A 14,969-nucleotide genomic window follows, 5' to 3' on the forward strand; every position below is an offset into this window, starting at 1 on the left:
ATGTTTTGTTTTTTCCCTTCTCTATCCTTTTTTTTTTTTTCTAACCCTCATTTACAAAACAAGGAAATTCAATGCATAAAAAGCCATTAATGAAATGCTGCAGTTAAAAATGTTAAGTGCAAAGATCAGTAAATTGTAAATATTGGTTCCCATAGCAACTGTACCTCTGCCAAAGGATAAATTTAATAGCATAAAAAGTAACCCCAAATATTACATAAACACAAGGAGATTAAGTTACTGTTACCATGGGAACAATAAATGAAGAACAGATGATTTGTCCATTGAAGTTCTCAACCATAACGTTGCAGCAATGCTTTTTCCACATGAATTTTAAATATTCTATCCCATAAGAATGAAAAGGGGTTGTGTCATCTTCATGATCCACCTCAAGCAGAATCTCAAAGTTCAGTAGTGGATTAACTCTGCACTTGCTGTCTGAGATTTTGTTTTAGAAGTGGCACACTATTGCTTTTCCAGGGAGACTCATAAAACATGCTGCTCTAGTGTTAATACACCAGTATCTAGTCGTACTTTCAGTTCCAGCTTCACCACTTTTGATCTTACTATTGGAGGAATCACTGGGGCAATGATGATACTGTTCCCTTCAAATTGCATTAAGCAAAGGATAACCAGGTCCTCCCCAGCTCCTCTCTTACTCCATCTCTTTCAAATGTCTACATCAAAGTACTTCCATTGCACTAAAGTACATAACAGTTTCTCTGTCATGCATTTGCTGCCAAGCCACTAGAATAACCTCTCACAGTTCTAGTCATACTGTGGTTCTCCCACTACCAAGTCTTTCTCCAAACCTACAGTATTAGGGTCACATCCATTTCTTACTTTTGCCCCTTCTCACACCCTGCCCCTAACCAATCCCCAGGCTACTTAGGTTTCCCTGTTTATTAGCAGGAGCTCTGCACTGCCACTGTCAGGCAGGAACATTTCTTTTAATGCCCCCTTAGCTCTAAATTCTCATTTTCCTGAACCACAGGAAGGGGTTATGGACTATAGACTGCAGGCAGCAGCCAAATCATCAAATTAACTGCCCCTCTTTGGTTAAAAAAAATCATCCCAATGGTACAGACCTTCCCTATGTACTCACCAGTCCTGCAGTAGGGGTATGCATTCCAGGCTTTCTCGTGTATGTTCAGGGCTCCCTCTGGGGCCAGCATTCTCACAAATGACGGCACTTTGCTGCAGTTTGGGGAGTGGGGTGGGGGAGGAGAAGCAAGATAAGAGTTTTTATATCCATGTTCAATTGACTGTGACTCAAACACTGCTTGAGACATGCAAGGCACCCACCCTTAAATACAGACCCCCATGCCCTGGATGTGTTTGCGTTTTCACAATTATCATCACCAGGAACGTTCATTCTTCTGTTAGTAGGATGCCCAGAAACGGAATAAATGTATATGGGCTAGGTGCCAACCCTTCCCTGCTTTGTGCAGGGGAGCAAAGGCACACCTGATATTGAATGCAGGCTGACAACTGGGAAACATTTTTCTACCCAAGCTTCTCCACCACAATGCTGGATAACAGGGTTATAATTAATGATCGAAACCACTACAGATTCTGGATTTCCCAAGACAGCAGCCATGTTTATAATGGGAAGTATCCATTAGCAACACCTGGACTGTACAACTTGAGACGAGCTCTGATATTATAACCTGTCATAACCACTTAGCTCTTACCATCTTTCCCAACTATTAGTCTGCTCTAATGTTCACAGCACAACTGGTGCTACTTACTATTGTTATTCCACTAACGGCTGTGATTTCCATCTATTCCACACCCCAACCTACCAGGGTACAGAAAATGTCTAAGTCTGTCCACCACACTTTGGTCACAGCAGGATCTACAGGCTGCTGTAGGAACACCTGAGAGTCTCAAACTTTCACATAGTATAGACCACATCCTAATAAAGAGTCCTGTGGACGCCTCTCATCATAACATCTCTGTCACAATCTCATTTTCTATAAGGAGACATCCCAGTGACAAACAGTCATTGCTTATATGGAAAACTAAGGATAGTGAAGTGTTTCATCAGTTTTTAGCTCTTCACTGTTTTGCCTGTTTTGAAAAGAACAAAAAACAGCATTATATAATTTAATTTCAAAGCCCTCTTCCTATCCGCTTGTGACACAGAGGCCCATTTGTGGTTCACTACTCTCTCAGGCCAGACATACTCAGTACACAATACATTGTTGTCATAATCTGTAAATGAAAAAAGGGGACATGTAAAATATCATTGGAAAACTAACAACTCGCTTAATATTCTTGTTTGAGGTATGCACATGGTGTGTACAAAAAGCTATGAATATGTGCTAGAATTATATTCTTAAAATATGTTTGGCAAGCCATGCATAAGCCCAGTGTGCCCTAGACAAAGATATGTATATTTGTTTGTCCGTCCAGCCTGGACATCAGACAGAGACGGTGAAGATCTATCTAGAGAGTACACTTATAAAGTTTGCGGACAACACCAAACTGGGAGAAGTTGCAAGTGCTTTGGAGGATAGGATTAAAATTTAAATGATCTGGATAAACTGAAGAAATGGTCTGAAGAAAATAGGATGAAATTCAATAAGGACAAATGCAAAGTACTCCACTTAAGAAGGAACAATCAGTTGCACACATACAAAACAGGAAACGACTGCCTACGAAGGAGTACTGCAGAAAAAGATCTGGGGGTGACGGGATCACAAGCTAAATATGAGTCAACAGGGTAACACTGTTGCAAAAAGAGCAAACATGATTCTGGGATGTATTAGCATAAGTGTTGTAAGCAAGACACGAGAACTACTTCTTCACCCCACACTGATTAGGCCTCAACTGGAGTATTGTGTCCACTTCTGGGTGCCACATTTCAAGAAAGAGGTGGACAAACTGGAGAAAGTCCAGAGAAGAGCAACAAAAATGAGGGAAGATTGAAAAAATTAGGTTTGTTTAGTCTGGACAAGAGAAGACTGGGGACATGAGAACGGTTTTCAAGTACATAAAAGCTTATTACAAGGAGGAGGAGAAAAATTATTCTCCTTAACCTCTGAGGACAGGACAAGAAGCAATGGCCTTAAATTGCAGAAAGGCCGGTTTAGGTTGGACTTTAGAAAAAAATTCCTGTCAGGGTGGTTAAGCACTGAAATAAATTGCTCAGACACATTATGGAATCTCCATACTTGGAGACTTTTAAGAGCAAGTTAGACACACATCTGTCAGGGATAATACTTAGTGCAGAACTGGACTAGATGACCTCTACATATAAGGTAGATTCTATCTACATATAAGGTGAACAAAGCTATCAAGCAGGGGAGAAGACAGCATTGCACCTACACCCCAGTAGGCAAGAGAAATTTTATCTGGGCTATAAAGACAGGTGGTCTGAACCTCAAATAAGTAATGGAATCAACTGATTGTAAACAATATTACTATATTTAAAAAAGGTGTATCAAGTAAGGTCTTTTCTCAAAGCTAATGACACACTGGTGATTAATATTATTGTGAAATGTATGTATTAACACGATACGAGGAAATATGAATTCTTAACAGGTTCCCTCCCAGACAGAAAGGAATTTAGCTGTCTACCTCCAATGAAACTAAGCAAGGTGTGACCAAAAACAATGGATGCCCCATTTCCATACAAATCAGCAAGGGGATCCAAAATCTACAGGAAGGAAAGAGTAACATGAGGTCATCTTGAATCTGGGAACAAAACAGTAAGTTTAGGAAGCTATAAGGATTTAGGAGAAGCCATCTTGGCATCCATCTCTGGACAGACACTGAGGCCACAGCTGTAGCAAGCTGAGAAAGATGGGTCCTTCAACCAAAGAGCCCAATTGAAGGAATTGCAAATTGGTAAGGACCTTCAACAAAGACTGTAACTTGTTAAGTTAGGTCTTAGCCATTAGAAAGCGTATTTCTACTTCTGTTTGTTTGTAACGCTAGCTTTATTTCTTCTACGGTACTTGGTATCATTTAACCTACAGTCCTCTTGTAAACAGAAAACAAGTTTATCAACAATAAACCAACTCCATGCTGTGCTTGAAGGGAAGGATGTACTTATCCCCAGTTAAATTAGTAAGTTAATGTATCTTCATCTCTTTAAAGGAGCAAATAAACTAATATATCTCTGAATGCTTCAGGAGACAGCCGATCATAGCAGAGCACAAGGTTTTGGGAAAATTTGGGATTGGGAGTGTGTTGGGGTCACCTCTGCAAGAAGTAACCAAGAAGTGAGGCTACTGTGTTTTAGGCAGGCTGCTGGGGTCAGAGCAGTGAACCAGGGCTGCATAGCATACAGTCACGGTACTACATGCTTGTATGCTGTCTGGAAGCATTCTGACAAGAGAACCACATGAGGAAAGCAGACTGATGCACTTGGGGTTACAGGGAAGGCAGTGTCACAACTCCTCACTGGTCCGGATTGCAGCCCTGAGTGTGACACCTGTAGCCCCATCTCTTCTGTTCCTTTCCACCACCTTGGTCCTCTGCAAGTGTTTGTCTATCTTATGCTGATACCCTGGGATATGTTGCTCCATCACAGAGTCCTCCTCTCTCCTGATTCATGTTACATGACTGCCCGTTTTCATTTTCTCCCCCTGGCATTACTCCCCTACTCAAGAGCCCAAGGCCCAGTGATAGCTCTGAACTTCTCTGGTGATGGTGGGTGACAGTTTTACTCCCACTAGTAACTGTTCCAGTCCAGGAAGCAGTTCCTAGGTTCTTCTCTTTCACTGCAACAGCAAGCCCTAGCAGGGGCAGGTAGGATGACTCTGTTTCCAGTTGCTTTTAATCTATGAAAACTTGCATGATCTACACTCCAACCTGTGTAGTGGTTTCCTAAATTGCATCCTATTTATACAGTTCCCCTTATTCTTTGATCCCACTCACAGCTGGAAATAGGCCATTTCTCCATCCCACATACCTCTGTAAATGGTAGATCTTGTGTGTGTACTGACCACGTTCTCCATCTCTCTCGTAGGGTTCATTCATCAGAACCTCCACTCCTTCACCTCCACCAGTTTCATTTTTACTGGCTTCTGCCACAGAATACAGCTGTCCCACTTGATACTGAAGGAGTTAAAGACACATTATTGCAATAGTCATAATTTAGATGGTGTCAACATAATTAAACTGCAAGAAGCTGGGGACAAAAATAAATGAGATGTGTCCCACTCCTAACATACAACCATGTCAGATATCAGCCAAAATATAAGCATTGGAAGATGGATACCACTTTTATATTCATTTCCATCTAAGTATCATTTCACTAATGACTTCCCTTAGGAACTCAACAGATAGCTCCCAAGTGTACAAGAAGGAGAATGCAGACAACAGTGATGTTATCCTCCAACCTCTGCCTCAACCTCAAAGAAATCCAATATGTGGAGAAATTTACAGAGGAAACCAGAAGTGGGAGATGAATGGGTGTTTGGCTGCCATTTAGAAAGTGTCAGAAAAACAACAGCTCTGCAGTAGTCAAACCCACACATTTCTATTCACCGTGTATAAAACCAGATAAGATGCATCTGCTGTTCAGGTGACATGCATAACACACACTCCACTAGTTCTCAACAGGCTCTGACATGTATACAGCACTTTGTCATGAAGGATCCCAAGGCATCCTACAAAGGAATTTTCATTATGTGTTTACCAATTAAAGACAGCCATCTGTGGGTGGCTTCACTATTGCAGTCTCTATATAGCTCACTCCTCCCAATGTATCCAAACCTTCTCTCCTGCCGGCATCATAGCCATTTTCAGGCTACTCTTAAAATCCCTTCACTGAATCTCTATTTGCCTCCTGAACCCAACCCAAGCTCCCTGCTCTCACCTTCCAGGTTCTCCACAACCTAGCTCCTCCCCTCCTCTGCTCACTTTACTCCCACCCACATTTTCTCCTTCAGCCCACCTAAGTCCTTTCCCAAAACTCACTTCGAAGAGCCTTACAAAAAGCCTCATTCATATTTAAAAGTCATACTTGAACAAGTTTTAGCTTCCCAAATGACCATATGATTCATATTACCCTTGTTCTCTTCCCCACCACATGTGCCATTATCTTTTGGCTAGAGGGTTATAGTTCAAAATGGTTGAATTTGCCCTAATTACACAGGCCCATTCCTTACTACACCTTCTATAGGCAGGCTCTTTCTGCACTGCACCCTCCTCCTGGCCTTTGGCATTACACTATCATGTAGGATACAGAGCCTTAAACATCCAGTAACATTCCTGCCCAGATCTTTGAGCCTCTTGCAAACACTCAAAATTTGACAGCCTTAGCCCTCTTTCTCCATCAGTACTGGCCACTAAATTCAACACTACTTTACACTGTACAGCCTCTTGCATATAAAGTGTCTCCCAAATGCTTTAAAAAGAATACCAAAAGGAAATTCAGAAGGATAGGGGAGGTAGAAAAGAGGTTAAATGGGATGGAGTCATAAGAGGGAGGATGTTCTGGGTGGCAGGAGCCATAAACGGATAGGCTCTCTCAACATCAGTGGCATGACTATACACAGGAATGGAGAAGAAGGAGTGATCAGACTTGTCAAGAGAGATGTGATCAGGTGAAGCAAATCCATGAAGGATTTTCTGAACTTGATCCTGAAGTGGATCTGGGAGCCAGTGGAGAGGTCTGAGTATTAGGACATTGGAGTATTAGTCTGAAAGGGGATGTTCAAGATGTGGATGGAAAGTGACAGTTCAGAGAGGTGAAAGTATCAGAAGCAAAGGAGTGGTTGACCAAGGCAGTAAATGTAGAGAGCCTATTTGAAAGAACAAAAGGCAGACAGCAAAATGCTAGGTAGACCAAAAAACATTAGCATCATAGCTGATGTGCGCATAAACAAAAGAAATCTAAATGAAGTGAAACAGAGGGATCCACACTACCCAATACCCACTCTTCCCTTACCTAGACAGAGAGCACAGTGTAGCAAGTAAGGAAAAATTAAATTCTGAACAAAAAGGAATAGGGATTAGTCATCGCTCTGTATGCCTAAACTAAGGCCTGGTCTACTTGCACCCTGAGCACTGTAGTTAGGTCAACTTAACCTCTGGTGTAGACACAGCTATGTCAACGGAAGGTATCTTCTATTGACTTAGCTATCCCTTCTGTCAATGCAGGAAGAATCTACACCATGGTGCTGCAGCGCCAGAGCTGTGCTGCTGTGGGTATACATTCCCTCAGACAAAATAAGCAGGGTGGTGATCAAAAAGCCTACAAAACAAAACCAGTAGTGAGAGTGCAGCACTCTCAATTCCAGGCCCAGCAACAGCTGTTTGAAAAGAAGTATTTCCATACCTGCTAAGTTCTTTACCATGGCATCTGACATAAATGCAGCCCGTATGCATTGCAGGCTTTTTCCATCGAGTATTAACAGAACAAGAACAAATTTAGAAAGTAACAGCAAAGATCACCAGTAAGTGAAAGCTGATGGTGTGCCAAGGGTATGTCTAGGTCTCCTTCCCTTGGGTAGCCAGGGACGAGTCAGAGAGCACACCAGAGAAGATTTGCTGAAGTTCAGGCTCACTTCCCAATCCCTTTCAGCAGCACATTTAGCAGAATCATTGTCTTTTTAGAAGGCCTCTGCATAGAAGTGCCCCAGAATAAAAACATTTATTTCTGTAATGATTTCTCCCCGCACTCAGTGAAATGGAAAGTTCAGTCAGAGCACTGCTGCATATGCACACACTGTTGCATTGAGTTGTGCAAACCCTTTACTTCTGAAGTAATTCTGGGCAGCTCCCTCACTGCCACCAACAAACTGGGTCTCATCCCATATCAAAATGCTCCATCTCTTGACTTTTCACACACTGCATTCCTTGTGGTTTCCTGTGGCTGACCCATAAAAGCAGAACACATAGTTCTCTCCGACAGAGAACTCAGTGGAGTTATGAAACAGGAGTTTATTTCAGAGAAGAATATATTGTATTTCCTTTGCAAGAGAAAGTGTCATCAGCTCAGTGACCCCAGCCCTAGAAAGAGCAGATAGAATGGCTTTGCCCGCTCTGCAGCGTGTCTCGGGGTCAGGTCTCCGGGAGGTACAAACTAATCCCTTTTAGTAACAGTCTCTCATTCATTCATTCCTCCTCAGGTATACAAGTCAAAGTTCAAGCCCTAAGAGGATCAGCCCACTGGGCTAGCATCTTTACCCTTTAATCTTCCCTGATATTCCTGATCCTTTAATTCCATTAATACAAGGGTAGGACATCCAGATAAATTTGTCCATTAAATAAGAGCAGATCCCACAGACTCTGCTGGGAAATGTTAACAGAAAAACAGGCTGTGTCCTCCGAAAGTCTGAATCCTAGAACTGCTGGGAAGAGTAGGCACAACACACAAACTTGCTTTCGGAACTCCTGAGAGCTCTCTCTTGACTTCCACAGCCAACCCACAGCAGGGTCTGTGAAAGGCCTCTCATACAGAGATCAGAGTTCACTGTATTAGCAGAATTTCATGGACGAGATCAGAATTCAACACAGCCAGCCCCTTTGGGGAAAAAAGCTGTTCCCTAGAAGCAGCTTAGAACTCAATATGGAAATAAAAGAATCCTTTGTGTTTGGCAAGCTCCTTCCCATGTGAGAGGACAAGGAGGCGGCAGAGAACTTGTACACACACAGCTCTAATCCATAACAACGCTTTCAAAGCAGCAGCTGGTCAGACACCCACACACAGCTGGCCAAGTCCGTGCACCCAGTATTGCAAATCTCAGAAATGGAAAGAGCTCAAACAGCTAGATGGATGCTGGTCCGAGGTGCCCACACGAAAGGGAAGGATTCACTGAAAGATGTAATAGGATAGCTTGTCTGCTCCCTGACAATGAAATATTGTTCCTACAATCCAGATTTTTTTTTTCCAGTCTACATTCAGCAGGCTCATGGTCCAATAGATCCACAATCTGGAAGCTTTTCCTGATATTCAGCCTAAATTCTCACACTTTATTCATACTTATAGTCCTTGAATCATCCTACTTTCTTCACCACAATTGGGACTTCCATAACTTCAGTATTCGTAGGTTGTCACATTCTCACCTTAGTGTCACCTGGCAAAGTTATTTGGTATTCAGCCATTATTCTTTCCTCAGAAGCCACAATTCCTCTCGCCTTCCTGATCATTTGTTTTCTCTCAACTCCCTCGAGTTTGTCAAGATCTTCCTAATAATGAGGTGCCCAGAGGTACACAATATCCCAAGTATATCACATCAGAACCAAATAGACAAACTGTCTTCCCTACTCCAAGCCACCACGCCTCAAAATCACATCAGTTTTTACACTGCCATATCACATACATTGGCACTGGCCCTCAAGCAGCAGTTAATGCACTGGATGTCCAGCTGCCAGGTCTTCCAGGATAGATTTCCATCTATTAAACTGAAGTTGGAATTAGGTTCTCGTCTCGTTAGTCCATTTGTGCTTCATATCTGCCACAATCACAAAACCCATAAACAGTATCACATGTGTCTAGTGAGAGTTTTGTGCATAAGAGTGAACCTATAATAGCAATAAAGGTGTAGTAGTTAATATACCCTACTTTCTGTAGCCTGGAAACTGAACCCTAAGAGCAGCAAACAGCCCGGCCAGCATCCTCTCCCCCAGGATTGGGAGTGCGTAGTCCACCGACCTCATCAGGCATGAAACACAGTGTGCATTCCTTCACCTGGGATTTTGAGAGGCATGGCAATCATGTTCACTCTTCTGTGGCTTTGAACATCATCAAGTTCTTGTAAACAACAAGCACAACATGGGCCCAGATCCCATGCCTTATCAGCTGGGCTAAACAACAGGAAACCGTTCCTGCCAATTGTGTCAGAATGCCACCACCCATCATGAAGGGGCTCCCGCTGAGGGATAGGATAGTGAAGGTCTATCCCAGACCAGCATTTAACTGGGCAATCCAAAGACTCACCGACTTGATATTGCTTCTGAGACTTCCTAGCAGTTACATCCTATTCTCCTTTAGGGCAGCAAGGAGCCAATGGGGAAAGCACCCATTAGCTCCTTCTGCTCCTCACATTACAGGCTTCTAAACAGATTTATAACTGAACTCTTTGGAATTCTGGATTCCTTCACTCCAGATCAACAAGTTCACTCAAGAGTTGACTGCAGGGCATCCTCAAGCTCAGAAGACAACCTTCTCAGACGCAAAGGGTGCCCGAAAGATACAAGTCCTTACATTGCCTGGGGCCTCCACTTTCTACACATACACAACCTACATTTCTAAACATTCATAGCACTGAATAAATCAGCAAGGGGAGGAATAAAACTCCAATAACATATTCACTTTACCCTGATGAAGCTGAATCCCAGTATCAGAGAACTTAGAGAAGCAGAAGTCTGTTAGGTTCCATCCAGTCCAGTCTCCCGGGGGCAAGGGTCAGAAAGCATGTTCTAGTGCTTTGGCTCATCTACTTTGGGATGATCTGGCTCCTCTCAGACAATTCCAGGGCTGGAGTGACCTCACTGTCAGGAAGGGTTTCCTCACATTCAGACTACATTTTCCTTTCATTGATTAAATTCCTTTACTCCTAGTTATAGCCCCTTGGATGCTCCTAAATGACTCCGCGTCCATCTGGATGTTTACATGTTTTGGATACCTGGAGAATCCTATTTCCTGCCAGTCATTGCTGATTCAAGATATACTGCATAATTAACTCTTTCCATCTTCCCTATAACTCATTCTCTCTTCCCCTGACCACTTCTGTTGCGTTTCTGAGTGCTCTTCAGTTTGGGACTGAGATGCCAAATGTTGAGGCAACATTCTAGGTGCAGTCAGATGCCAACTGCCTTTCACAGAAGCAGGATTTCAAAGACTTCAACAGCTTTACCTTGCATAGATGTCACCCAGGAAGGAGAACAATAGAGGACGATTCTCCTCACCCTTTATTAGTTCAGACAAACAGACTTTTTTTTCTTTCTTTTGTGAACTGTTTGAAATACTTTTGCCTGCTGTGATCAGCTCTCAAATGCAGGACCAGAACACACTGTGCATGCACAGCATCACCCCATTTGACCATATGGCCAAAATGTGCATATGGGGGAGGGAAGAGAAATGTGTGCCCTCTTGGGATGGTCTTTAGGGAGAAGGGACTAACATGATGCTGTTTTAGCCTCTAGGGAGCGAAAAAGCTACTAGAGGGCAACAATTCTGTTCTTTTACTACCAGCTATATTTTCAAAGGAATGTGCTACATTCAGCCCCAGAGTTATGTTCAAGATCAGAGAGGAGTACAAGGGCACCAAAAGGGTTGGATTTATTATAGTAGTGACCAAATGGATGGGGTTGCTGCAGTGAGCCAAATCAATCAATCATTGGTTATGCAAGCAAAACTCAGAGCATGTGCCTCTTCAAGTCTGTAGCTGTTTCATTCAGAGAAAGGAAACATACAAATGAAGAGCAGGTACTCACAGCTCTCTCACCAAAAAGCATTAGAAAATTAAAATTAACCCTGGACCTTGACATTTCAAATGAACGGTTTATAGTGAGGCAGCAACAGAGAAATATATCCCGAAAGGAGCCCAGGCCTGGTGAAGCATCTGCTACTGACACGCTTTGGGATTGGAGTCATTTTCACTCCAACTCCTTGGCCACTTTGTGAATGTGAAGGTAGGTCTCTGGAAAAGTATTTATTCCCTGGCAGAATCTCTCTGCAGAGAAGTGGTGCTGAGAGCACAAGGACGGAGGGAAGATAAAAGAGGGGTGCAGTCTCAGAAGTTGGAATTCCAGGGAGCAGAACCAGTTATTTCTCCACAGCTGTCTATTGGCCAGTGAAGAAATAATCAGATCAGCTTCTGCATTATTAACACCCATTCTCAGAATTCCATCTCCTAAATCTGTTAAAACTTAATATAAGGAAAGCCAAAAAGTGGGATGTAATTTTTACAAGATCTGGAAAAGACCTGCTCAGCTGCAAGTTCTATAAAGTGTAGATACGGTGTTCACACTATGGAGTTGGATTAAATGAGTGGGGGGCCCTCTTAAAATTTTCACTGCTGTTGGTCTATAACATGGATTCAGTGCTTTAGGAATTTTAGGGTTTTTTTTTTTTTTGTTTTTTTTTTAAAATGAAACCTAGCTATTTTGTTTAGAAATATGGTTTACATCCAAAGGGAGTTCACTGTGCAGACTTGCAGTCTTCCAAGAAAAAGCAAAGTACATGTATGGCCCAAGAAATACATTTGAAAATAATTAGATAAGAATTTTCAAAACCAAGAAGGCTTGCTTTTTTTATTCACCCTTAATTCATTTAACCCCCTTGAGTTCTCGCCTTCCATGGTACCTAGATATTACAAGTTCCTAGAAATAATTAATTTTTTAAATGCAAGTTATTCCTTCCTAATGAGGAGTGTCTTCTCTAGGTCAATTAGACTATGAATGTTTTTGGAGTAGAGACAGTCTAACTGTGTGAGCACAATGTCAGGACAAACATATTACTACTCTTGGGTAGACATGTATTAACCACATACCTTCTCTGCATTTCACCATGCACACAGCCCCCAATCTACATTGGGAGCATAACCTGCTTTTGACAATGGATGTCTTAGTGGGTCACTTTAGCTAGTGCTGAGAGTGATTTAACTGCTAGAACAGATAGGACAAAACTGCATTCAGCACTGTTCCAGTAATCATGTTCTTGGAGAAGAGATTTGTCTCAACTACAATTAAGCCATTTTCAACATTACTGTGGGGTTGTGAGGGCAGGCGAAGGGAATGAAAAACAGAAGGACCCACTCAGACAATCATGGTCATCAAAAGGCCATTTTTCACAGTGTGAATAGAGCCATAATACTGTGCTGCTGTATAACTGAGAGACAGTTCACAGCTTCAGCATTTACCTGAGCGACAATAACTCATGAGCTGCCACTCAGTGCTTGTCTACTAACATGATGTTAAAAGCCGATGCCCTGTTTAGACTAGGATTTAAGTTGTAGTAGCACACATTTATACTAACAACACACCTAAAATCCTAAACTAGACAAGGCCTGAGGCTTTGTCTACCTGGGCAAAAAAGGTGCGTTTTTCAATTAAGGGTATGTCTACATTTAAAACTCTATGGACGCACAGCTGCGCCACTGTGGCGCTTCAGTGTAGACACTCACTACAGCAATGAGAGGGGTTCTCTCATTACTGTAGTTAATTCACCTCCCTAAAATTCTTCTGTCAACCTAGCACTGTCTACACTGGAGGTTAGGTGATATAGCTACATCTCTCAGGGGGGTGGATTTTTCCTAAATTAACTCAATTGATTTAGAGTAACATGATTGAAAATCCTCTTAACACCTACACAAACACAGTTTAATCTCATTTGAACTCAGCAAGTTATAGTCTAGGGCCTGGTCTACACTACAAAGTTAGGTCAACGTAAAGTAGCTTATATTGACCTAACTCTAAGCATCTACACTCAAATGTAGCTCCCACTGATGTAACTCACCCACCTCAGTGAGAGGTGTAGCACTTAAATCGACGTAGTTAAGTCGATGCAGTGTCAGTGTAGACACTGCATTGCTTATGTCGACTGTTGCTGCCTTTCAGAAGCCGTCCCACAATGCCTCACACTGGCAGTTAAATCAGTGCAAGAACTCCTGGTGAGGATGCACACTGCCGACACAAGGAGCGTAGCGCACATGTGTAAAACCACTTCAATTACTGTGGCGGCTGTATGTTGACGTAACTTAGGTCAACTTAATTTTGTAGTGTAGACTTGCCCTAGGTGGAAAACTTAGGGAATGTCTACACAGGAAAGTTATACTGGTATAAACTAAGGTGTGAATTTAAACCGATATACACTATTATTTCAGACTAAATTAACCAAACTTTTTTGGGGGTAACTTAAACTCCTTCCAAAGTGACATAAGCTAAATCAGCAAGCAAGCAAGCTACTGTTATTCCAGAATAAAAATGTCCACCCAGAGAGTTATACCAGTATAACCCCCCTATTAGTTTAAATTCACACCTGATCTTACATAGCTTTAACTGGGAAAATTTTCCCATGTAGACATGCCCTTAATCTGAAATGTGTTACACTGCATCTACAAAGATGTTAAGTATGTTTTCAATCAAGTTAAATTTATTTGACTGAACATTTCTTGTACTGTGATGTTTAAAAATCATAACCGCTGGTCATGGTTAACCATATGGTGGACAACAGGATTGACCATAACAAACTGACAATTTTAAACACAACAGTCCTCATCTACACTGAAGGTTTAACGTTGTTAGGTAACACGTTTTAACACAATTACATTTTCTACTGTAGAAAAACCCAGATTAAAAGGAACCTCAGAGATTCATTAAAGCTTCCTCACCTTAAAAGAAAAAACAATTATATTAGACAAAGAAGGAAGCTGTGCTTTGGAACAATCTGGCAAATCCAAGTTTATTATTAACTTCTCTAGGAATTGTAATTCATGGATCTGAAAGCACTTTACAGGAGGAGGGACAATATCATTAGCCTCATTTTAGAGATGGGAAAACCGAGGTACAGATAAGTTAAATGATTTGCCTAAAATCACAAACTGAGTCAGCGGAAGAGCTAGGTACACAAACCCGACTCCTAGTCCTCGGTCTTAATCATTGGATCATACTGTTTCATATGCATTTCTTTCTTGCATTTCCTCACTTTTGTCAGCTGGTCAATCATAAGCTTAAACATTGTTTTGTTTAAACAAAAGTCCTGAAGAGGAAGTGGCAGGAAAAGGACTTACCTCCTCCACAGACACAGGCAGAATGACACGACTGCAAGAGAACACAAAACAGGAAATGAACTACAGCCCTTGTAACTTGCACCACTTAGAACACACAAATGTTTCACACTGCAGACATAGCCAGGAACAAGTGTTGCTGCCTCCCGAACTCTGCTAGCTTGGGTTTATCTGCATGATATACCAGTTTCCTTCTAACCTACCACAGTGTCTTTCCCAGTGTTTCCTGCCTTCCATTGGTCAGGTAACTCACAAAATGGCTTAATACCAAATCCATAA

The 14,969-nt window shown here is 42.0% G+C and overlaps 1 protein-coding gene across 1 annotated transcript in view; it reads right to left on the reverse strand.

The window, feature by feature from the left end:
- The window catches only part of PITPNA (phosphatidylinositol transfer protein alpha), a 43,788-nt gene that overhangs the window by 23,219 nt on the left and 5,600 nt on the right, over positions 1 to 14,969 (reverse strand). Inside the window, 3 exon segments of the mRNA XM_043531470.1 lie at positions 1,103 to 1,194; positions 4,922 to 5,067; positions 14,694 to 14,724. Coding sequence (XP_043387405.1) covers positions 1,103 to 1,194; positions 4,922 to 5,067; positions 14,694 to 14,724 — 269 coding nt within the window.

The sequence above is a fragment of the Chelonia mydas genome, chromosome 17 (genome assembly GCF_015237465.2).
Source record: "Chelonia mydas isolate rCheMyd1 chromosome 17, rCheMyd1.pri.v2, whole genome shotgun sequence".
NCBI classification, from domain to species: Eukaryota; Metazoa; Chordata; order Testudines; family Cheloniidae; genus Chelonia; species Chelonia mydas.